Source organism: Armigeres subalbatus, chromosome 2 (genome assembly GCF_024139115.2).
Source record: "Armigeres subalbatus isolate Guangzhou_Male chromosome 2, GZ_Asu_2, whole genome shotgun sequence".
Taxonomy (NCBI): Eukaryota; Metazoa; Arthropoda; class Insecta; order Diptera; family Culicidae; genus Armigeres; species Armigeres subalbatus.
In genome coordinates, this window is record NC_085140.1 from 181,308,151 (window position 1) to 181,332,829 (window position 24,679).

The window sequence follows — 24,679 nt, forward strand, 5'->3', positions numbered from 1 at the left end:
TCCTGGAGGAACTTCCGGAGGAATTCCTGGAGGAACTTCGGAGGAATTCCTGGAGGAACTTCGGAGGAATTCCTGGAGGAACTTCCGGAGGAATTCCTGGAGGAACTTCCGGAGGAATTCCTGGAGGAACTTCGGAGGAATTCCTGGAGGAACTTCGGAGGAATTCCTGGAGGAACTTCCGGAGGAATTCCTGGAGGAACTTCCGGAGGAATTCCTGGAGGAACTTCCGGAGGAATTCCTGGAGGAACTTCCGGAGGAATTCCTGGAGGAACTTCCGGAGGAATTCCTGGAGGAACTTCCGGAGTCATTCCTGGAGGAACTTCCGGAGGAATTCCTGGAGGAACTTCCGGAGGAATTCCTGGAGGAACTTCCGGAGGAATTCCTGGAGGAACTTCCGGAGGAATTTCTGGAGGAACTTCCGGAGGAATTCCTGGAGGAACTTCCGGAGGAATTCCTGGAGGAACTTCCAGAGGAATTCCTAGAAGAACTTCCAGAGGAATTCCTGGAAGAACTTCCAGAGGAATTCCTGGAGGAACTTCGAGAGGAACTTCCTGGAGGAACTTCGAGAGGAACTTCCAGAGGAACTTCCGGAGGTATTTGTGGAGGAATTTCTGAAGAAATTTCCGGAGGAATTTCTGGAGAAATTTCCGGAGGAATTTCTGGAGGAACTTCTGGAGGAACTTCTGGAGGAATTCCTGGAGGAACTTCTGGAGGAACTTCCAGAGGAACTTCCAGAGGAATTCCTAGAAGAACTTCCAGAGGAATTCCTGGAAGAACTTCCAGAGGAACTTCCGGAGAAATTTTTGGAGGAACTTCCGGAGGTATTTGTGGAGGAATTTCTGAAGAAATTTCCGGAGGAATTTCTGGAGAAATTTCCGGAGGAATTTCTGGAGGAACTTCTGGAGGAACTTCTGGAGGAACTTTCGAAGGAATTTTTTCACTCAAGTCTAAGTGTATGGACCACGAAAGGCCCTTCACTGACCATTTAAGTCCATAAGTAAGAGTGCGATAATATTTTTTTGTAAAACCGCGCTCTTTTGGATCGAGTTCCGTTAAATAATTGGCAACTTTTAAGAATATTTCTGACATTTTACGGAAAAAAATCGCTCCCTTTTTTGTTAATACTCATGAATTGACCACTTTTACGGACGTTCCGGATCTCCTGGGGGGACCTCCGGTGTCCACTCAGGTATATCAAAATAGGTCACCCCAATTATTTTTCAAATGAAAAGCTTAAAAAAACGCATGACAAGTTTCTTGAATTTACCACTTTTACGGATGGTCCGGGTCTTCCGGAGGGACACCGAACCTCTAAATAACCTGAAATTGTTTTGATCGGAAATAGACCTCATTAGCCTAGCGGAAAGATGCGCGGCTATACAGCAAGACCATGCTGAGGGTGCCTGGGTTCGATTCCCGGTGCCGGTCTAGGCAATTTTCGGTTTGGTAATCATCGTGCATCATCGTGTTAGCCTCATGACTTTAAATAAATTAAAGAATCGATTGAACGATTAAAAATATTTGACAGGAAATATCAATTGTTATGGTAATGATTTTTGATAAGCCTTGGAAGATATGATTAGATTGAAATCCGCAGGGCATCTCTAGTAATGTTACAGTTATAGTGTTATAGTTACACTCTTTTATAGTCTCTTTCCCGAGTTTCACTACAACTAAAGATACCATCAGACTACACTGTTATTTTGGGAACGACGCTGAATAATAGAAATACGAAGAATTAGAACAAATCGAATGAAATAAGACTTACTAATAGAATGAAGAAACTAACCATTTAATTACTAATCCCAACACTAAAAGCACTTTGTTTTTTTCAAATAGCACAAACTGCACCGAGCAAGCATGATTTCGTTTAGATCACTATTTAAACAGCACAAAATGCATCAAATCAGTATGATACTGCTACTTGCAGTGCCTTACTGCAAAAGCCAAGCACAGATCACTGCACTGGATGCACCTATCTTTGTGGAAAAGCTTCGTAGTTTTCGCGGTCTAGCTCAAAACTTTATTGGTACCACCGGGGACGACAGGAAAAAGTTTAAAATAAACCAACGGAACGGGGTAAGTATCGGATAAAAAGTAATAAGCTTTACAAAATAGTGTCCGAAAATTGAATGATTTCAGAAAGTTCAAAATCAATACCCTGAAGATGTCCCATTCTTTTGTAACACCAGCGGAATGAGAAGTCCAACAGTTCCCAACTCTGTGAACGAGCTCCGTCCGGGAGATATAGACATTGTGGGGGCGATTGGGGATTCGCTTACAGCCGGCAATGGTGCAATGGCCACGCAAATATTGGAAATTTTCGTCGAAAACAAAGGTCTCTCCTGGAGCATCGGCGGTCAGGGGACATGGAGACAGTTTTTAACATTGCCAAACATACTGAAAGAGTATAATCCGAATCTTTATGGATACCCTGTGAAGGATGGAATTTCAATCAGAAAATCGTCGCGGTAAGTAATAAAGTTTATTTACATCGACTGTTAGAATAAAAACTAATCACCCCATATTGAGATATCAGCTTTAATGCCGCTGAAGGAGGTGCCATGAGTCAGGATATTCCACACATGGCAAAGAACCTGGTCAAACGGATGCTTTCCGATTCACACGTTGATATACAGAAACACTGGAAGCTGATAACCATTCTGATCGGAGGAAACGATTTTTGTGCCAATTTTTGCTACACAGACCCACCGGAGAAAACGTTGATTTTCCACGAGAAGAACATTGTGTCTGCCCTCCGTACGTTCCGAGATTATCTGCCTCGAACCTTCGTGAACCTGGTGGCAAGTCCAAGTGAGTTTATTTCACTAGCTTCAGCTAAACATCCCATACTACAAACAGACGATTTGAAATGCTACAACTTTATTTCTCCTGTATACAGATGTCGAAGTCCTAACCAAATTTAAAGGAAAACCACACCAATGTGTAACCATGCACGTGATCGAATGCCCGTGCTTTCTGGCGACACGTTTCAGCCGGGAAAGAAAGCGTTACGTGAAGTTGATCGAAAAGTGGAATCAGCTACAGTTGGATATCACCAATCGCAAAGAATTCAACACCAAACCGGATTTTGGCGTCGTCTTTCAGCCGTTCATAATGAACCTTTCCTTTCCAGAAACGCCAGACGGTAACACCGATTTCAGCTACATGTCTATGGACTGTTTCCACCTCAGCCAGAAAGGGTATGCACGGGCAGCCAATGCCCTGTGGAACAACATGCTGGAACCGGTCGGTTCAAAGTCCAGTGTATGGGAGAATGAATTCTCCAACGTCAAATGCCCAACGCCAGACATGCCGTACTTTCGCACTTTGGGAAATAGCTAAAAGTTAATAATTTAATAAGAATTATTAAATAATAATTTAAGTAGAACATATTTCTGTGATAAGACTGTTTACGTGGTATGAACCATAAGTTCTGCATTTCAAATAAATAGTTAAGCGACGAATATCTACTGCCAGATATGCAATACTCCAATAGCTCAATTTTCTTAAGCACATTTTAATAAAATATATAGGGTGTACTTCCACTACCAACGTTTTTCGCTTTACCACTAAATTCCAATTAGGAAGAAGGACTATTTGGGCAGCACTCCTTTTTCCTGTCCGCAAAGTTTGTAACTCGGCCACGTTCCAACCAACCAAATGAATGATTTTCAATAGGGATCTACACTGCCGTTCTACACATGCTTGTACCAAATTCAAAAATCGACAAATGAGAAAAAGGCATTTGAAATTCAACCCTAATTTTCATTGCCGACGTATAACCTGATTCAGAAGACCTAATTTCATTGAAATCATTCTTATTTTTCACTAAAAAAAAAATTTGCGACAACGATCATGAAAATAGTGTGGCGGGACAGTTATGCCGAGAAATAGAGTACTTGTTTTATGGTTCTACGCATATCAGCCCCGTTCAATGCATGATTTCGTGAATGACTACTGCGATTGACATATGTCTCCAAATGCTTTATCTATGGAAGTGAACCTTCCACGTGGTTGAAGTGATTATGTCGCTAAGAATGAGTATTGTATCAATTGCCCCTATTAAACCAGTGCAACAGGCAAAGATTGGAAGATCTAAATAGAAATTGTCATTTCAATGTGTGTTGCTCCATAAAAAAACAGAATCCGCCATAATGATGAATTTAATCACCGTGAGACAATTATGAGTAGACATTATGCAATGGGACAAATAGACTTGATGTTGTTTTCAATGTTTTTCCGAACAAAGTTCGAAATCTGTTAGAGTTTTCTTAAAGTATACATCAAAATAGACTGCTCAATGATGAAAAGTCAAAATCCACAAAAACGAACAGGGGACAACTATGCGTAGAAGGGCAGTACAGATGCATATACTAAAAACCAAGTGATTTGGTTGTAATGTGATTGAGTAACAAACGTTGCGGACGAGAATAGGGGGTGCTGCTCGAAAGATCCGACACGCTTTATTACTTTAATACAATGATAATATTACTATAATATAATATATATCCAAATGAAAAAAATTAAAGACATCAGATGATTACATTCAATCATTTATTTAGCTTATATTTGAACAAATAATAGTTAATCAACAATTTGACGCCACAATACACGGTTCGAGGCCACATCTCTCCATCCTCGTTTGCGCCACGCGCCTTCTCAAATGCGGCTTTCTAGCCATTAAAAGGAGGTCACTGAGCATCTTGAGAAGACAATTCTGAGCCTCTTGAAAGAAGAAGAAGAAGACTCGGTCCTGAAGAAAAGCTTCCGTGTCTATTGAAAGGATGCCTCCTGAAAGGAGTCTTCCGATCCTCTTGAAAGGAGCCTTTCGAGCCTTTTTAATAAAAATTACACAATTATTAAACATTTATCAATAAGTTTTTATTGGAATTGCAATACATCCGCCATTACGCATTGTCCGAGATACCCCCTGGGGCCAGCGAAGGTACAGTCAGGGGTACATGTACCCCACGTTGAAAACCGCTGCTGTAGAGGCCGTGTGTGGCGCGCATGTGAATTTTTTTGCCATGATTTTTTCTGGAGCCCGTAGTACGCTTTCAAACATAAGTTAGCAAGAGGAGTCAAGGTAGATGAATACATCAACCACATCCCTGTCTAATGTAAAACTCTTTACCATGCGGCCCCTGTCGCACTCGCTTACACCCATTGACTGGCATTGACGCTAATTACGTACGCAATTTTTCTGGATTTTTCAACCCTTCCTTCCCCCATGTAAGATTTTTCCCATACAAATCATTTTTTATTTAGGTATATGGAGCCTAAGAAAATGACAGACCAACACCACCCCCTCCCCCATAAGTGTACGACCCCCATGTGCTTTGTCTTCGACGCATTCAGCATTAGTCCATCTTTTGTAGCATCACGTTTCAGCCGGGTGAACAGTAAGGTGTCCGAAAATTGCACAAAGTCTGGACACTTGGGGGCTCAACCTTTATATGGAAGCTTAGGGTATAACAAAAGAAAAACGACAACTCTGGAAAATGACGTTTAGGGGTACACTCTAACTTTCACTTATCAGTGACTGAATAAAATTGTATTGCCATCTCTTTTCTTCCTACGCAAATTTTATTCAATTTCCGTCAAAAGCAAGACAACTCATAGTTTTGGGTAGTCCCACTTCTGACGGAAATTGAGTAAAATTTCCGTGGGAATAAAAGAAAGGGCAACACAATTCTAGTCACGAACTGAGTAGGTAAAAGTTAGCTAAAATAGACCCCACCTCGCGCTCCTTAGCCTCTTACCGAGCAACTCCTATCCCTCGTGGTGCTGGCCGGGATACGAGCAACCTTAGGGAAGATCGGGTAACCAACCCCAGTGGGAACTATGGTCGTATGCTGGCAGGGAAGAGGGGGTTTGCTACTCTCCGGAGGTGCAAATCTTACTGAGTGTCTTTTCTCCATGTCAGGATCGGCTCACAACAGTGTCTGTTCTCCATGTTAGGGGCGGCTGATCATCGTCCGAGTGCCAGCGAGGGACTCTAAACTAAACTGTGCATACTAGGGTGGTTCAAAAAATCAATTCTGCTCCACAGTGCTCATCTGATTCTTTACCATGTTCTGAGTGTCCTCTGAAAATTTGAGCTCATTTGGATTAAAACTGATTTAGCACAAGCCGTTTCAAGTTTGCATGCAAATTAGTATGAGGAATTTTATTTTTCATTATACTGTTAATGACATTTTCCCATCAAGCGCATGTTAAAGAAAACCTACATAGCTAAAAGGAATACTCAACAGCCAGCGAGGGACTCTGAACTAAACTGTGCACACCATATTGCATTGTGTCAGCATCGAGAAGGCAGCCCCCTCTACGCGATGTAGGTAGCGCAACCGTGGTAAGGAAGCCTACCGAAGATTCTACTGTTACCAAGAAAGGCAAAAGTAGAGCAAACGGATTGATTCAACGGCAACAGACCCGGCAACGAATAAAGGACAACTATTGGAAAGTCGGATCTTGCAAAAATTCGGCCGCGACGCTCCAGCGTCACGAATTCACAAAACAACAGAACGATGCGTTTCAACATCCAACGCTTGTCAGTTGAAGAACGGACAGCAGATGCCACCGGATCTGGCGACGTCAACAGATTATGGGAACATATCCACGAAGCTGTGACTACAACAGCGCAGGAAGTGTTGGGCACTGCACAGCGACGCCAACGAAATGGTTGGTTTGATGAGGAGTACCAGTGAGTGACGGACGAGAAAAATGTTGCTAGGAGTCGAATGCTAGTGGCTCGTACCCGTTCCAACAGAGAGCGGTAAAGTATAGCAAGGGCAGAAGCGAAACGAATCCACCACAGAAAAAAAAGCAACACGAAGAGAAGCGTAGCTGAAGCGTAGGAAAACATGGATAGAAACGATATGCGGAGGTTTTACGCAACTATCAATGGCGCGCGGCATAAGACTGCGCCAGTGCCCGCCATGTGCAATGACCGAGAAGGGAATTTGCTGACAGACAAGACTATGGTGGCAGCCAGGTGGAAGGAGCACTTCGCAGATTTGTTGAACGATGAAAATGAGTAGGAGTAGGACATAGTCGGCGACAATCAAGTTGTGGAACCACCAACGCTGGACGAGGTTAAGAAGGCTCTAAACGAGCTGAAAAACAGTAAAGCTGCTATGCCCAATCTATAAGAAATGGCACAGACTACCCAAGCAGCACGCGCAACATCTTTCAAATAGGTGTTTGTTCTTAATAAATTGCATTGAGGACACTGGCAATACATCGAGTCACATTAAAGCCACTTCCCAGTTTCAGAAAAACAGAATGTTTCATTTCCGTTTAAGTGGCGTCGCAATTTTCTACCCATCTGACTTCTTGGGTGGTTTAAAATTCGATGTGTTTCATATCAGAAACAAAACAGATAAGTTGCAGAATTAATAACACTTCGGTTCATTGCTGTTACGATAATGTTTCTGATATGTGGCAAAACACTTTGAGGTCAGCTGAGCAGTATTTTATTTTGACAGTTCCCTTGCATGTTCCGTATAAGGTACAATGCAGTTACAAATGACTTTGTTGTTTATGTAGTGCACTTGTAGCAGAATCTCCAAATAGAATTGTTGGTGTGGTGACTATAGTAGAAGTTTGCAAATCTCGATTCCCGGTTGATTTTTGTGTTTTTATTTTCATTGTAGCACCAACATGTTGCATATAGGCTCCACCTCTTGCGCTTTTTGTGTCACAAAGGAGTTCCAAATACGACGCGTTGTGCATAAGTTAGACCTTTAGTAAGTCACACCATAGTTGTTGTTACTCACTGAGCAACAAGAGGTGTTGCTTGGGTAGAGTGTGCCAATTACAGAGAGATCACCCTTCTGAACTCGGCGTACAAAATCCTGTCGCGTATCCATTTTAACAGACTGAAACCGCTTGAGGAGTCCTTCGCCGGCGAATACCAGGCAGGTTTTCGTGAGGGCCGATCAACGACGGATCAGATGTTTAGCCTGCGGATTATCCTTGATCAATTCCGGGAGTACAACTTGCAGACTCACCATCTGTTCATTGATTTCAAAGAAGCGTACGATTCAGTGAAGAGAAATGAGCTGTGGCAGGTAATGTCCGAACATGGTTTTCCGGCGAAACTGATTAGACTGATACGTGCAACGCTGGATGGCTCGAAATCAAGTATTCGGATTGCAGACGAAGTGTCAACCTTGTTTGTGACCTTAGACGGATTGAAGCAGGGTGATGCACTTTCGAATTCATTGTTCAACATTGCACTCGAAGGCGCTATTAGGAGATTTGGCGTGCAGAGGAGAGTTTTCGTATACGCTTAAGATCCACACAGAAGGGATATACGTTTGCGTAGGGATCCTATAATGAGAGATATGTAAATACTTTTCCAGACGATTCAGCAACGCTGTGACTTTTGTTAGCAAACGCTTCCAGCTGCGCAAAATGTTGAAGCTTGTATATGTATTTGCATTAGATAACAATTTGGAATATGTTTGTCTGTCCACTAACAGTGTTTGAATAAGCATTAACACTAAAATAAAAGTGCAATACGAATAGGCGAAACAAGATACATAAACTAGATTACTTTTACTCGCGAAAGTAAAACAAATTATTTATACGATGAAACTTTTCTTAAAATCTATCTCAATACCTCCAACCTCGTCTCAATTTGCAACAATAACAACGTTCATTTGGTTCACGTTTTGACAGTGCTCAATGCTCGATTGTCTTACTATGGCCGCTATCGCATTCGCATATCTCTCATTATAGGATCCCTAGTTTGCGTAAGTTTTGACAGTTTTCTAATGCTTGACTCTTTACTGTTATTCACATACACATTACAGCATTGAATTCTCTATAACATTTTGTTATTAACGTGCATTTATCTATGAACTTCAAACTAATTTCAACAAATAAATTGAATGTTCATACAAAATATATTAGATATAGGAATAGGTACGTTCGTACAAAATAATCAATAAGGGTCATTTTTTTGAAGATTTTTTTGAAGAAATAAGATTTTTCAAGATTTTTGTGCATTTTGAAATTTAGTGTTCTGTTTATTTTTTCTCATTTTTGGCCGATACTTTAATCCGATATCATGACCGATAAGGCAGTAAAAATCCGTACGTAAAATACCAGATGGCTATCGCTTGACTCAGTAGTCAAACGGAATGTTGATCGTTTTTCAAAGCTAATCATGTACTTTACGTTCTATTCGAACTGTGACAATTATTGAAATGCCCAGCGCCACCGTCGTCACCTCTACGATCCCATCCCAAGTAACAATTGCCAGTTGAATAAACATCAGTATGGTCAGATTTATTCAGCCAGCGTTGATTAAAAATTATACTATCATACATGATACCATTTGTTCCAGCATTGTTCGCCCAAAAATGGAGTATTTATTCAACAACAACTAGAAACCTCTCTTCAACTATAAATAAACAGTAGATAACAATATTTATTCATCAACTTTGTTAAAAAACCAGGTATAATGTTAATTCAACTTGTCAGCGACTTACTGATTAGGCTTTTTTAATTATGCGTTTCTAAATACTTTTATTTCACAACATTGCTACACTTATTAAGGCATTGTTCCACATGCGATGAAAAATAAATTATGAACAGGATATCGGTATCGATCCAACGACCTTTGAACCCCAAGTCCTCTTGTTTACCATCGGCTATATTTGTCACCTTGGATAGCACCAAGCTGAATAAAAATATAAACCTCACGTTGTTGAATAATACTGGTTAAATAGCTGTAATGGGATTGTTGGTCATTATCCTTCAAAGTTAACAACAATCGTACAAAAGCTGAACAGGAATTCCATGATGTTATAGCTAGTGTAAAATGTAACACAACGTTTATTCAAAGCTTTTGTTGTTATTGCAATAAGCAAATTGTCAAACGTTTATTCAGCGTTTCAAGATTATGTTAACAAAATTTCGTTGGATTCATCTACAGAAGCGATGTTGTTTACTGATAACGTCAATTATTAGACTTCTAAATAAGCTTGTGTTGTGCTTAGATTGTAGTAGAGTTTTCAAGCGTTTGTTCAATGGTTCAAACACAAATTGTTTCAACATATAAATCATGATGAATAGGAAAAACTTTGCAAGTTTAAGTTTTTTGTATTCAGCTAATTGTTCAATATGAGTTTCGAAATAGAAAGAAATGTTTCGGTAACTTTTAAAAACGTATTTTTCAGATATATAGTTGAAAGTGGAACAGTAGATGGTTACTAATGTCAGCATTGTTTGCTCAACTTCTTATTCAATACTATGCATTATTCAGCTACGAATACTTTTATTAAACCTTAGTTCGACAATGATGTCTGTTTGTGGCTACTAATTGTTACTTGGGATCCCGGGTAGAAGTCATGAACAGAATAAAAAAACATGATATAGACTTGATTGATATAAGAGATAAAAGAACAGGCAACAATATCAAAAATTTGCACCAAAATATCATTTAAATATCAAAATATGCTATAGATAAGAACAAACTTGTGGCACATGATACTGATCTCTTATTATAAATAGCATAAATTGATCTCTTCATGATATTTCAATCCAAAATATTGATATTGTCGTTTGATCTTTTATCTCTTATATCAATCATGTTCATATCTCATTTTACTATCTTATCAACATTTGATATTATTCAGCTATTTTCTTCTACTCGGGATGACCTACTGCTTGTAAAGTCAATCGTATTTTCCAATCGGAAAGCCCTGAGTATACGAACATGTACAGTGAAATTAAATCGCTTTATCTGATTATCCTTTCCAACATCTAGAAAGATGAATTTCTTAAAAATATCATAGACGGTTTTGGCCGAATATCTTTATTAAAACTTTGGTTAGTAACCGACTGAATATATATATGGTATACCAGCACGATTAATGCTATTTTGCGTTAAAAAATGTTATGTTAAGGCCAGTATCGACTTAAAAAGTAGAGAGGTTACGGAATTTTGTTCAATATTACCAAGAGGAATTTTGACAACTGATCTGCATGGAGCAAATTGTCACTTTTACTTATGGAATAATCGAGCAGAATATTTTTCCGAAAGTAAAGTGACAGCTGACAGTGACAGTGACAGAAGTTGCCAAGATGGCTTTAACGTTGCAATTCAATGAACTATTGGCAGTGGCTGATTTTCTACCCGCCGCTGTCACATCCAGGCGCTATAGTATTGTAGATCCAGTTGAAAACCGAACTGAGCTCTCGCGACAATCGCATTTTCTCCCATTTCCGGATGTCGCAACTGCATCGCGAGTAGTGCGCATCTATGCCATAGACGTGCGCCATTATGCGCACCACTCGAGATGCGGTTGCGACATTTAGAAATGGAAGAAAATGCGATTGTCGTGAGAGCTCAGTTCGGTTTTCAACTGGATCTACAATATATGCGCGAAATAGCCAGCATGAGTTAATCGCCAGAAATTTGTATGGCGAAAGACATCTAACGCGGGTTTTCTCAAATTTAGAAACTTTTCATGAAAAACTATTTGGTACCGATTATGTAGGAAGGTGTCCGCTACTACGCCTACCAAATATTTTTTTTGATGAAGGTGCTTGATTTTGAGAAATCGATCCTTAGATGCCTTTCGCCATACTGATTTCAGAAAGTTAACTCCTAGTGTGCCGCTGTAAGCACGCTCAAATCAGGCGATTCATTCATAATGCAAAAAGTCAAAATATTCACACTACAAACCTGAAAGGTTTATAACTTTTGATCACCTTGATTTGCAATAAATGGGATGGTACAAAAATACCTTGAAACTCGTTTCAAAATATACTCTCATTACAAATATCTACCTGCTTCTAAAAAACACAACAGATTTAAAAACATTTGTATATTTTAAAAAAAGTGAATATTTCAGCTATTAACACCCAAAAGGCCAAGCTCGCTAATATTGATTTATTCATGAAAATTTTGTATTTTTTCGTTTGATTTCTTTATGGAAAATTCATATTTCATAATTGCAATTTTTGCTTTTACAAGTGCTAATTTATTGTTGTTTTGTGGAAAATTTTTAACTGTTTATGGAAATTTTGCTCTATTTGTTGTAATTCTATATTTATTTAATACTCATACCCTGATTTCTTTATTGGCAATTTCCTATTTTATTATGGAAAATTTCTATTTTTTCTCTATTAAAGAGATTTTCAGTCCAGAGCTGGCTCATCTCTCAAAATTTCTAATTCTTCATTGAAATTTTATTTTGATATCGACTCGTGGAAGCCAACGATGCCATACTAAAAATATTTTCTCGGTCACTCAGATGGTTCTTTCGAATAATTTTCCAAGGAACTTTTATTCCACATCTCGAATATGCTTCAGTCAATGGTCCTTTCAGAAGGGACTCATAGAGGAATAAATATATTATAGACCAATCATTATTTTGGAGTTTGGATCATTTGATTTATTCAATTAACCAACTTATGAATGATGTATGATATAATATCCCAGTGTTCGGAATGATTCAAACATTTCAACTTAATTTGCATGTTCTTAGAATCGAAATCTTCCCAAGGTTTCGGATATCTGAGTTTTCAGGGTCAGTCAAGTTTGAGCTCCCATATTTTTTCTGTAAAGCCAATATCTAGATGAACAATTTTACTGAAGAAAATGGTGGCCTAGCTCTCTTTTGTGATTTTATATACAATCTAAAACGCTGGGAATATATTACCCATCCATCCTGAAAGGGTTAATATTGGAGTTCAATTTCAATCGTTATTATAACACTATTTTTAACCTAGATTGTTTTAGGAACTGGAGTTTTTTCTGGAACACTGCCACTTTTTTCATACCGCAGGAATCTCCTTAGTTCTAAGACCCTTTTATGAATTTAAGAAGCATTCTATTTAGAATTTCATGTTGATTTTAAAAAGCCAGCTTCTCTATGTCATATCCTTTTTCATACGCACTACTAGAATTTTGTGCATTTAGAACATTTAGGTGCATTATTAAATTTTTCGATCAATTATCCTAATTGTTCAATATCATAAAAACTAGGCTTCTTATTGCCTACATTTATTGCTTGGATTAATTTTAAATTCCAAGATCTTCTAAATTTTCAAGAAGTTGCAAGGGAAATCCTTCGGAATATTGACAAGCCATTTTTTTCCGAAATTCTGTGGAAGAGTTCCGAAAAATGTTCGGTAGAAATTTTGAAGAACTAGAAGAATCCGTAGAAGGATCCGAAGTGCATATTTACGATGAAAATTCCATTAAACATCAAATTCCGAAGAATTTTCAGTATAAATTAGAAAACAAAATCCAGCTTACTTTTTTTACAGAATCTCTAAAGATTTTTTTCAAAATCCTGGGCAACTTTAATGAATCTTCAAAGGAAATTCTTCTAAATTTCCAATGGATTTTTTTTTTCGTTTTCCAAAAGAAAAGACAGACATTTTCAGCAGTTTTTTCTTTAATTTCCAAGAGAAATTATTCGGAATATGCCAAAATATTTCCGATGGAAATTCCATAGATTTTCCAGTAGAAAATCGAAAAAAGTTCATCTGAAACACCAATAATGAATTTCCCAAAATAAAAAAACCACGTGGTTCGAGAGCAACACCCCCCTCCCCCCATGTGGCTTATCGTGGTCATTTTCCAAACCCCCCCCTCCCCCCATATATGACCACGTGGTTTCTGGACGGCCCCAAACACCTATTCAAGTTTAAGCCTGGAGCACAAAGACCCGTTCGCCAATCAACTCGTCGAATTTGACAGTTTATTCACGGGAAAAATGTCAAATTTGACGGGCGAAATGACGAACGATGGCATGCGCTTCAGCCTTAAGTACATAAAGATTTTTTTCAAGATTTTTTGCTCACAAATAAAGATGAAAAAGATTTTTACGCCTGAAAATGAAGGTGAAGTTCGAAAAATTAGTGGCAACACTGGGAATGTGACGACTTGTAAACAACAATCTTTTTTTTTGGTTCAATGACAACAGTTTTCTGTCCGTGATTGAGATGAAAAACGGAACAGTTCCCCTATATATTTTTACTGATGTTTTAAATGCCCTGAAATAAAGGTATTTGAAATTTTAATTTTCCATTCAATGATCAAAAGAGGGTATCTAAAATTTAAGTTAGGAATATCAAACTTACCACTGCAGTAGCAGCGAGCATTGTTGGCATTGGCGGCTTTGGCCAAAATGCAAGCGCGAGAGGCATACATCTTTCTAATGTTGGCCATTATGTTGATCCCGGTGCAACTCCTTGGAATTATTCAAACAAAACACTCCACGACAATCGTACAACTGAACTTGAAAATGGAAACGACACCACCAATCAGCCAACGCAGACAGCTCTATGTATTCTCAGGGTACACACAGCTCCAAATTTTTAGGATCTGTCTCATTTGGAGAATTAACCTGAAATTAAACTTTAAAGTAAATTTTAATAATTATCGAATAACCCTGCTCGCAGAGCAAAATTACTTTTGACAGATATCGATTCATTTTTTGTCGATGTCCCATTGGAATTGCTGGGTAGCACCAGATATTCTTATTACCGGTTATTTTTTTAATTTTCGAACTATTACTTTTAAGTTTAATTATCCAAATGAGACAGACCCTTAATATTCTTCTTTCCGCGAGACTGTTTTTTTTGCCTCAATGCGTGTTTTCAGTATACACTTGCAGGGTGAATGAGAGAATAGCTGATCATCCTAAATAAATGCAAATGTTGGAAAGTGCTAGAATAGAAAATTAATTTGTTTACGAGATTTAAAATGTGAACAAATTCATTCGCCTCATAAAATTGTTATTTATGTGTGGCAGTTCAATGTGTTTTTTTTTAATTCATTGATGCAGTAAAACACATTGTTATAGGTAAATATACGATGTGATGTCTAACGTGGTCACTGTTAAGATCATGTTGCTCGGAAAAGAACGCAAGAATCTTTGATTCATTTAACGACAATCGCCAGAATATTCTACGTTTTCAATATCTCGTTCACTTGTTGCCGATTCATCTGCATCATAAATCAATGCGACTTTTGCAAGGTTACCGGCTTTCTTACATCGTACAAAGTACTATTTATTTTTATCTTTCGTGCTTTGTCGAATTTTTATATCCTAGATTTTTTGAAAAGTTGCCCAAGTTCTTTGCCAATCTTTTGCTACATGGGTACTGCCGTGACGCTTATCCGCCATTCGGCTGGTAATCTAAATTACCAACCGGCGGAAAGACGCAAAGCGTGCTATCGCTACAACAACAATTACCAACAAACTGCTAGAGATGTCGTAAAATCTCGATTAATCGATTACTCTCGATTCTTGACGATTATTGAATCGATTCATCGTTGAGTAGTAATCGATTCAAAATTAATCGATTATCACAACGATGAATCGATTAATCGAAGTAATCGACATCTAAGCGTTGTCGTAAAATCCCGATTAATCGATTAGTCTCGATTCTTGTCGATTATTGAATCGATTAATCGTTGGGAAGTAATCGTTTCAAAATTAATCGATTAATTTGCGACATCTCTACAGACTGCCTGAACCAGAGCCAGGCCAAGTTCTATACATAGCTGAACCAAAACTCCTTCATCATTTGTCTCCCTCAAGCATACATACTAGCGTATGCAGTACCGCTCAACAGATGCGTTGATCTTTTTTTTCCGAACCGAGCCGAACTTTCTATACGCTCGCTTCTAAGAACCCGATCAACTATCATTTCCATCCGCATCGATTGATGACGGATGACAAATGATGATACACTTGCTAAATAAAGTTTGCCCCGTTTTGCTCTTTATTATATCTAGGATCATATCTACTACAGGTTCTTATATAGGATGTAAAACGATACACACTTAACTCATTTCACCGTATTCGGTAAATTTTACCGAAATCTCAACAACAGAACTGTTCGGTAATTTATTTTACAGATTTTTTGTAATTTTTCCATTGCTCAACTGTCAAAATCACCGAAAATCAGTTAAATTATTTACCGAACAGTTCTGTTGTTGAGATTTCGGTAAAATTTTACCGAATTCGGCGATTATTTTAAGTGTGTAGTCTTTAGTAACGACTATTGATTTTCTAATTTTGTACTCTTTATTACTAAAATGACAAACTAATAAATAATTGAAAACATTTCCAGGAACTACTGACGCATCCGCCCTAGTTAAATCGTGTTCACGGTACCGGCATATTTATTAATATACATATTATGTACAATGTTATGGATTTGATCAAGGTTCAGGCGAGAGAGCACAAACGTGTTCGTGAAAAGTCGGAATCAGTAACAGTATTCGTGTCGCACGACGTCGGCGGTGGCTCGGGTGCCGAAAACAAAAGAACGGTGACGTCGAACTCACACCTCATGAATAAAATCTCGTGTGAGTTTGACGTCAGCAATCAACTGATCAGAAATGTTAACACTTTTTGAGCTACTAATCCGAACAAAAGGCACGCTTAGCCGGACCTTTGTAAAATGAATGACATTTATATACATATACAATAGAGTGGGGCGTCTGGGTCCCTAACAACTGTGCAAGGTTTGGGCCCGATTGGTTGCTTCCTCGCTTCCCATATCGCGTTTGAAGTTCGTATGGAGATTGGAAAGCGTATATTTTTGCATTTTTGCTTCTACAGGTTTCAGGTCGAAGTAAACCAAGTGGCACATTCTGTTTAAGTATAACCCTGGGGATGCCGAAAAACTTTGCTGAAGAACTTTGGTTGCTGGAACAGCCTAAAAAAAATTATAATGCTTTGAAAATTGATTGTTCAAACCTTATGCAAAAAATCGTTTATTATGCCAACACTTTCCAACGTGGACCAATAATTTAACTGATTTCAAAATTATTGATCTTTTAGGGCTTTAGAGCTAATGGGAGTTATTCGGAACCATTTCATAAAGTAAAAATCTTACAAAAAGGAAGTTGGGTTTTGCCCTCTGACAACCGGTAGTGCTGGCATTTATTTCTTGCATATGTCTTGAACAATCAATTTTCGAGGGGTAATAATTTTTTTTGTAGACCTTCCAGCTACGTACCTTCTTCAGCAAACTCTTTCGGCATCTTTTAGACTATATGCTAACGTATTAAGTTACGTGGCTGACTTGAAGCCACTAAGAACAAAAATGTAAAAAAGTGCGTTTTCCAATAACAATCTCCATATAAATTTAAAACGCGATGCGGAAAGCGAGGACACAACCAATCGAGCACATATTTTGCACAGTTGATTGGGGTCCCAGAACGATTCAGAAAAACCTTGATCTTACTTGACTGGATGAAGTTTTCGTTTTTCCATACAACTGCGTCCCACTCTAATCTAATATACAATCTCCTAAACTCCGAACATCAGCCGGGAAGTGGCTGTTGTTGGCTGGTAATAAACTCACACGATGAGCAAGAGCAGAGGCTCGCCTACAATTACAATCACTCGGATCGTGGTAGAAGTAGCTAGAGGCAGAGGATGATAAGAATAAATCTGACTGAAATTGTAGCTACTGAAACATTGAAGGATATCGGTGTAGTTCGAGTCAAACCGGTTTATTTTAATTTTTTTATTTAAATAAAAAGGGAGTTTTTAGATTGCGGAAAAATAAAATTTGCGAATCATGATATGTCTATAAACAAACATGGTAAAAGGGAGACATTTTAAAGAAATTCGTTATGTAATATTAAACAAGAATTTTATTACAACTACACGACACTGTTTTGTGATGAACAGAATAAAGTGCATGTGGGCAAACCCTTAATGACTGAGTCTTGCCCATTCATAATGAGCACTTCTTATGTCAAACAAGAATGATAAGTTATGGTTTGCCCAGACTACGGGAATGGTCTATATGACTTGGGTCTCCGATCCTCGGATAAATCGATTTTTCAAGTGATCTTAGGGTGTAAAGAGATATATTTATTTCTGGAAGGACTGTTGATTTGACTTGCCAAAGTTGTTACGGAGATCCTCAAAATATGTTGCGCGTCGACTAAAATCAAATCCACGCCAATTCCGTGCGAAATGAAATTTATTCCGCGCTAAATCCGCATTACCCAAAACTAAATTTTAGATAAATACACATGAAATATAAATTTTTGTTACCACAATTTAGTGAATGTTAAGAAAATTATTTTGAGCTTTTTAGTGGAATGTCTTCACTTGTCATAAGACGGGTTTGTACAATCCCAAGTACGAGACACTGAATACGGCCTTACTGTTGAGGTCGAAATACGTATCTGTAAAGGTACAATTAAGTGGTGGAATTAAATGGGATTGTACAAACTCGTCTTATGACAAGTGAATTTACTGAATGTTTGCTCTTCAAATTGGTACTATTGATTTTTAATATGATTTAAAACTGCAACTTTACACATATGTAAAGCGAATAGAAAAGAGGACTAAGACAATTTCAGCTATCATCACAATCTGTCTAGAAGGCCCTTTTTACCCTTTTGCTGCAATGAACAAGAACTAAAGAGCCAAGTATTCCAATAAGCACCGCTTTTTAGATGAGATGATGCATTTGTCATGTTTTTATCCGTTATAGTTATTAGTAGGGATCCTACATTCATAGGATCCCTAGTTATTAGGATGTGTGTTTATCGAACTTTATAAAATTCGAATCTATGACAAAAGGTGGAAAGGAGAAAAGGTCGAAAGGTCGAAAAGACAAAACGACAAAAGGACAAAGGGTCGAAAAGGATAAAAGGTCGAGAAGAACAAAAGGTCAAAAAGGACAAAAGGTCGATCAAGAACAAGTTGATAACAAGTTGGGTGTATTCCAAAGGAATTTGTGAAATGCATTTAACTTCAAGCAGAAGTAATAAACTTATCTCATCAATCAAATTTTTAAATTCTTTATTTTTTCTGTGTAGGGTTCGCTTCTCCATTAGGTCCTTATATTGTCAGATTTTCTGGATATGATATTGCCTGATTTTCTCAAAATTGCACGCGGCGAACCCTTCATGAAAGGTACCGCCGCGTTTTCTGCACCCCGTTTACTTGATTCATTCATTTCATTTATTTAGTCTGCAACAGATAACACTGAATCAACAATTTGACGCCACAATGCACGGTTCGAGGCCGCATCTCTCCATCCTCGGATACGCCCCACGCTCGCCAAGTCGTTTTGCACCTGGTCTGCCATCTCGCTCGCTGCGCTCCACACCGTCTCGTACCTGCCGGATCGGAAGCGAACACCATCTTTGCAGGGCTGCTGTCCGGCATTCTTGCAACATGTCCTGCCCATCGTACCTTTCCGGCTTTAGCTACCTTTGGGATACTGGGTTCGCCGTAGAGTTGGGCGAGCTCATGGTTCATTCTTCGCCGCCACACACCGTCTTCTTGTACACCACCAAAGATGGTCCTAAGCACCCGTCTCTCTAATACTCCGAGTGCTTGCAAGTCCTCCTCGAGCATTGTCCATGTTTCATGTCCGTAGAGGACAACCGGTCTTATAAGCGTCTTGTACATGACACATTTGGTGTGGTGGCGAATCTTTTTCGACCGCAGTTTCTTCTGGAGCCCGTAGTAGGCCCGACTTCCACAGATGATGCGCCTTCGTATTTCACGACTAACGTTGTTGTCAGCCGTTAGCAATGATCCGAGGTAGACGAATTTCTCGACCACCTCGAAAGTATCCCCGTCTATCGTAACACTGCTTCCCAGGCGGGCCCTGTCGCGCTCGGTTCCACCCACAAGCATGTACTTTGTCTTTGACGCATTCACCACTAGTCCAACTTTTGTTGCTTCACGTTTCTGGCGGGTGTACAGTTCTGCCACCTTTGCAAATGTTCGGCCGACAATGTCCATGTCATCCGCGAAGCAAATAAATTGACTGGATCTGTTGAAAATCGTACCCCGGCTGTTACACCCGGCTCTCCGCATGACACCTTCTAGCGCAAGGTTGAACAACAGGCACGAAAGTCCATCACCTTGTCTTAGTCCCCGGCGCGATTCGAACGAACTGGAGTGTTCGCCCGAAATCTTCACACAGTTTTGCACACCATCCACCGTTGCTTTGATCAGTCTGGTAAGCTTCCCAGGAAGCTGTTCTCGTCCATAATTTTCCATAGCTCTACGCGGTCTATACTGTCGTATGCCGCCTTGAAATCAACGAACAGATGGTGCGTTGGGACCTGGTATTCACGGCATTTTTGAAGGATTTGCCGTACAGTAAAGATCTGGTCCGTTGTCGAGCGGCCGTCAATGAAGCCGGCTTGATAACTTCCCACGAACTCGTTCACTAATGGTGACAGACGACGGAAGATGATCACTTTGTAGGCGGCATTAAGGATGGTGATCGCTCGAAAGTTCTCACACTCCAATTTGTCGCCTTTCTTGTAGATGGGGCATATAACCCCTTCCTTCCACTCCTCCGGTAGCTGTTCGGTTTCCCAATTCCCAATGCAATTCCACTATTAGTTATTATATCCCTAGGCATTAACACCACCACTTGAAGTTGCAAAAGGAACACTGGTACCCTGTCGGCCACGTAAGGATTAAAAATCGTCAAATTCTGTCCTGGCCACGTCTTTGTGAACGCTTAGGAATATGAGAGATGGTTAGTTGGTTGGTTAGTTGGTTAGTTGCATATAAAATAAATAGAGAACTCTACTATCTCCCACAAGAGGTTTCGGAATTGCCAGTATGAAAAGTATAACATGAGGAAACGTTTGATAGAACAGAAAAAAACACAAAAATAGAACAATGTGTCTTATAATAATTCTTAGAGTGACGGGAATACCGAGATACATGATTTTTAAATACCTACCGGAGAAATGGAAGGAAGGGGTCAGATGCGCCATCTACACAAGAAAAGCTCGAGTGTGAGAAGTTTCGTGCGATTACTATTCTAAATGCCACCTACAAAGTGATATCCCAGATCATCTTCCGCCATCTAAGAGACGATTAGTAGATAAACCATAAACAAGCTTTCTATGAATCAGATCACGTTCGGTATGAAATGATAGCCATTCGTTACAGCTATGTTGTACGAGAAACTCAACAATATAAATTGATGGGAGTACCTACCTGGATACCTGGTTGGCTACAGCGTCGAAACACCTATGCCTGGCGTATTGTAGAGCTCCATAATCATCGGTCTTGGGCGTTTCCAGTTTCCCCGAACGTTCAGGGTCCCCAGGTTCGATTCCACCGTGTGCAGCCAGCGTGTTCGTGGCCTTCCACGAAGTCCCCGGCCCCTATCTGGTTCTCTGTTGAATATTGTTTTCGCTATTATTTTTTCCGACATTCGCACTAAGTGACCAGCCCACTGAAGTCTGCCGTATTTTATACGATTCACAATACTTTCTTTTTTGTATACTTGATACAGCTCATAATTCATGCGCCTGCGCCACACAACATTTTCTAGTTTCCCTCCAAGTATTGTATGCAGCACTTTTCGCTCTAAAACCCCGAAAGCTCTCCGGTCCGCCTCTTCTTATATCCATGCTTCATGTCCATAAAGGGCTACCGGTAGAATCAGAGTTTTGTATAGAGCAAACTTCGTTTCCGTCTGCATGTTGCGGAACCTAAGCTGGTTACGTAATCCGTAAAAGGCCCTATTCGTAACAGCAATACGCCTTTTCACTTCATGGGAAACGTCATAGTCACATGTCACAAGCGTTCCAAGGTAAACAAATTCTTCAACAACTTCAAACACATCCCCATCAAGCACTATCTCTGCAACAACATCACTAGGTCTTCCCCTTTCTCTACCTGCCACCATGTACTTTGTCTTGGTAGAGTTAATGGTTAAGCCTATCCTCGCCGTCTCCCTCTTCAGTGGGACAAAAGCCTCCAATATTGCTCTGCGATCGATTCCAATAAGGTCGATGCCGTCCGCAAAACCCAGGAGCATATGCGACCGTTTGATGATAGTGCCGTTCCTCTGCACGCCAGATCTCCTAATAGCGCCTTCGAATTAATGGGAGTATGGAGCCTAATTTTCTGAATAGAAAATTATTTGTCACCTTAACGCGCTTTTCTTGTTATGTTTAATGAATAAAACGCGATAAATAAATAACCATCGCCAGGTAATTAATTTGTGATTCAAATTTTTTTTTTGTTTATTGTCGTCAATCATGTTTGTAGACCGTTTGATACAGATTTAGTCTTATAATATAGTTCTCCGTTACTTAAAATTACTAAACACTTTTATCCGATATGAAAATTATACACACCAAGCATTTACTGAGTACGCAAGTATTGTTTCAATTTAGTCTTAGATGTATTGAAATCAATAGCATTCCAATGTTTATTATAAGCAGCCATCATTTGATTTATGGGTCCGAATTTCGCATAGTTTGTACGATGACTACTACAGGCAAATAAAGTTCGATTTCGCAAAGGTCTTTGTGGGATATAAAAATTTAATTTAGATAATATTGCCTCTGAGTCGACCTTGTTCGAGATAACATCATTAATGAAAGATAGCATCGCATATTCCCGTCGTTCCTTCAATGTTTGTATACTAATTAGCATGCATCGTGCTTTATAAGACGGGAGTGGAAGTTGAGTCCACCCCAACTTGCGTAGTGCATATAATAAAAATTGCTTTTGTACCGACTCAATTCTTGTGTCATGCGTGACTGTGTAAGGTGACCAAACTATGCTACAATATTCAAGTATCGATCTGACATAAGCAATATATAATGTTTTTATAGTGTATGGATCGTGGAAGTTGTAGCCAAACCTTTTTATGAATCCTAACATATTATTAGCTTTGTTTATAATAGTATTATAAAGGTCAATGGACGTAGGCTTAGAGTCTATGATTATGCCAACTCTATCACATCTTGTTACCTTTTGGCTACCTAAAGTGATTGTCATATTTGGAATACTTCGTTTTCTGCTTATAGTAATTAAGTTGCATTTCTTTATATTGAGCTGTAACAAACTTTTTATACACCAGTTATGAAATATCTGGATCTCGTGTTTGAATGTGTTCATGTCTTCAGCGTCTTTGATCTCAATAAAAAGTTTCATATCGTCAGCGTAAATCAATACTTTTAGATGTTTTAGAATGAAGGACAAGTCGTTTACAAACAAAATAAACAATAGCGGACCTGAATGAGAGCCTTGCGGGACTCCCGATGTGGTATGAATAGCTACAGATTGCTTTCCTTTGAACCTAACTATTTGATTGCGACTGGTCAGATATGCTTCAAGCCATTTAAGGAGTCCAGGCTGGATTCCAATTTTTCGCAGATTAAAGAGAAGCATTGGTATATCGACTCTATCGAACGCTTTACTAAAATCCGTATATAAAACTTCAACGTGATTTCCTCTGTCCATGGCTTCAAGAGAATAATTCACAAATTCCAGTAAGTTCGTAGCTGTCGACCGACCTTTAAAGAATCCGTGCTGCCTTGTAGTGATCCTATTTTTTATTTGGTTGAATATGTTCTCATTGACAATTGCTTCGAATAATTTTGGAATGGTGGAGAGAAGAGCGACTCCGCGGTAATTGCGGATGTCGGATTTTTTGCCAGACTTGAAAATCGGCACCAAAAAGGAAGTTTTCCACGGTTTAGGAAATTCTCCAGATTTTAATGACATATTGAAAAGCCAAAACAAAGGAGCAATGAGCTCAGCTGCCATAGTTTTCAAAAATATGAAGGGAACACCATCTGGACCGGTACTCTTTGTTACGTACAATTGTTTCAACGCGTCCAATATGTCAAGAACATTAATTTGGTCGACGCTTATATCGTTTGATTACTCAGGATAGAAATCAAAAAACGCGCGATCACGGTCCTCATCTGAGTGTTCAGAGTAAATTTCACGGAAATACTCAGCAAACAAATTGCAAATCTCATCAGAATTAGTACTCACTTTGCTGTCTATGTACATTATTGAGGGAAAATTGTCAGTCTTTAGTTTGGTGTTTACATATTGGAAAAATATTTTGGGACAAGATTTAATTTCCGCTTCAGTTTTTGCATTATACTCATCAAATGCTGTGTGCATAGCCGTATTAAGTTGATCGCAAATGTTCAAATAATTTTCCATACTACTTGGGGCCCTCCTTAGCCGTGCGGTAAGATGCGCGGCTACAAAGCAAGACCATGCTGAGGGTGGCTGGGTTCGATTCCGGTGCCGGTGTAGGCAATTTTCGGATTGAAATTGTCTCAACTTCCCTGGGCATAAAAGTATCATCGTGTTAGCCTCATGATATAAAAATGGTAACCTGGCTTAGGAACCTCGCAGTTAATAACTGTGGAAGTGCTTAATGAACACTAAGCTGCGAGGCGGCTCTGTCCCAGTGTGGGGATGTAATGCCAATAAGAAGAAGAAGAAGATACTTGAATTATTAATTTTTTTGTGATTTCTATGCGCTTTTTGCTTTCGATTTTCCTCTATGATAAATTTATATCGAATGTTTCTACCATTTTTAGCTACTACTTTAGCTACTTCTCTGAATAAACAAAAATTGAAGATGTTTATCATCCAGATTGATAAAAAAAAATTGTTATTGCTTTTGGAAAATGTTTGCACGCGCGTTTTCCACAATTTGACCTATATTTATGATTTCAGTTCAGTGACACGCGCCAGAAGTTAAAAATAAACTGTCGAGCACAGTTATATGCTAATTCGCGATGACCATCACCGAGCATCAACAACCAAAGTATGCATTTCATTTCAATGACTTTTTTCCGTTCGGCTTGATCCACTATCGCAAACCTGGAGGAGAATGTGGAGAATGCAAACAAGTGCTA

At 39.1% G+C, this 24,679-nt stretch overlaps 2 protein-coding genes across 4 annotated transcripts in view; one reads left to right on the forward strand and one right to left on the reverse strand.

Annotated features, from left to right (window-relative positions):
• LOC134211326 (uncharacterized) overlaps positions 1-14,287 on the reverse strand; it is a 108,747-nt gene extending 94,460 nt beyond the window's left edge. The window contains exon 1 of the mRNA XM_062688087.1: positions 14,113-14,287. Coding sequence (XP_062544071.1) covers positions 14,113-14,200 — 88 coding nt within the window. The 5' untranslated portion in view covers positions 14,201-14,287. The remainder of the gene's footprint in view (positions 1-14,112) is intronic.
• The window catches only part of LOC134211325 (phospholipase B1, membrane-associated), an 89,130-nt gene that overhangs the window by 51,103 nt on the left and 13,348 nt on the right, over positions 1-24,679 (forward strand). Inside the window, exons 2-5 of one of the 3 annotated variants that reach the window (XM_062688084.1) lie at positions 1,840-2,079; positions 2,143-2,471; positions 2,540-2,814; positions 2,903-3,559. The exons of 1 other annotated variant lie outside the window; for it this stretch is intronic. In XM_062688084.1, the coding sequence (XP_062544068.1) occupies positions 1,861-2,079; positions 2,143-2,471; positions 2,540-2,814; positions 2,903-3,345 (1,266 nt within the window). In that variant the 5' untranslated portion in view covers positions 1,840-1,860 and the 3' untranslated portion in view covers positions 3,346-3,559. Of the gene's footprint in view, positions 1-1,839; positions 2,080-2,118; positions 2,472-2,539; positions 2,815-2,902; positions 3,560-24,679 lie in introns of those variants that run through there. One more of the 3 variants, XM_062688086.1, reaches the window with a different exon arrangement.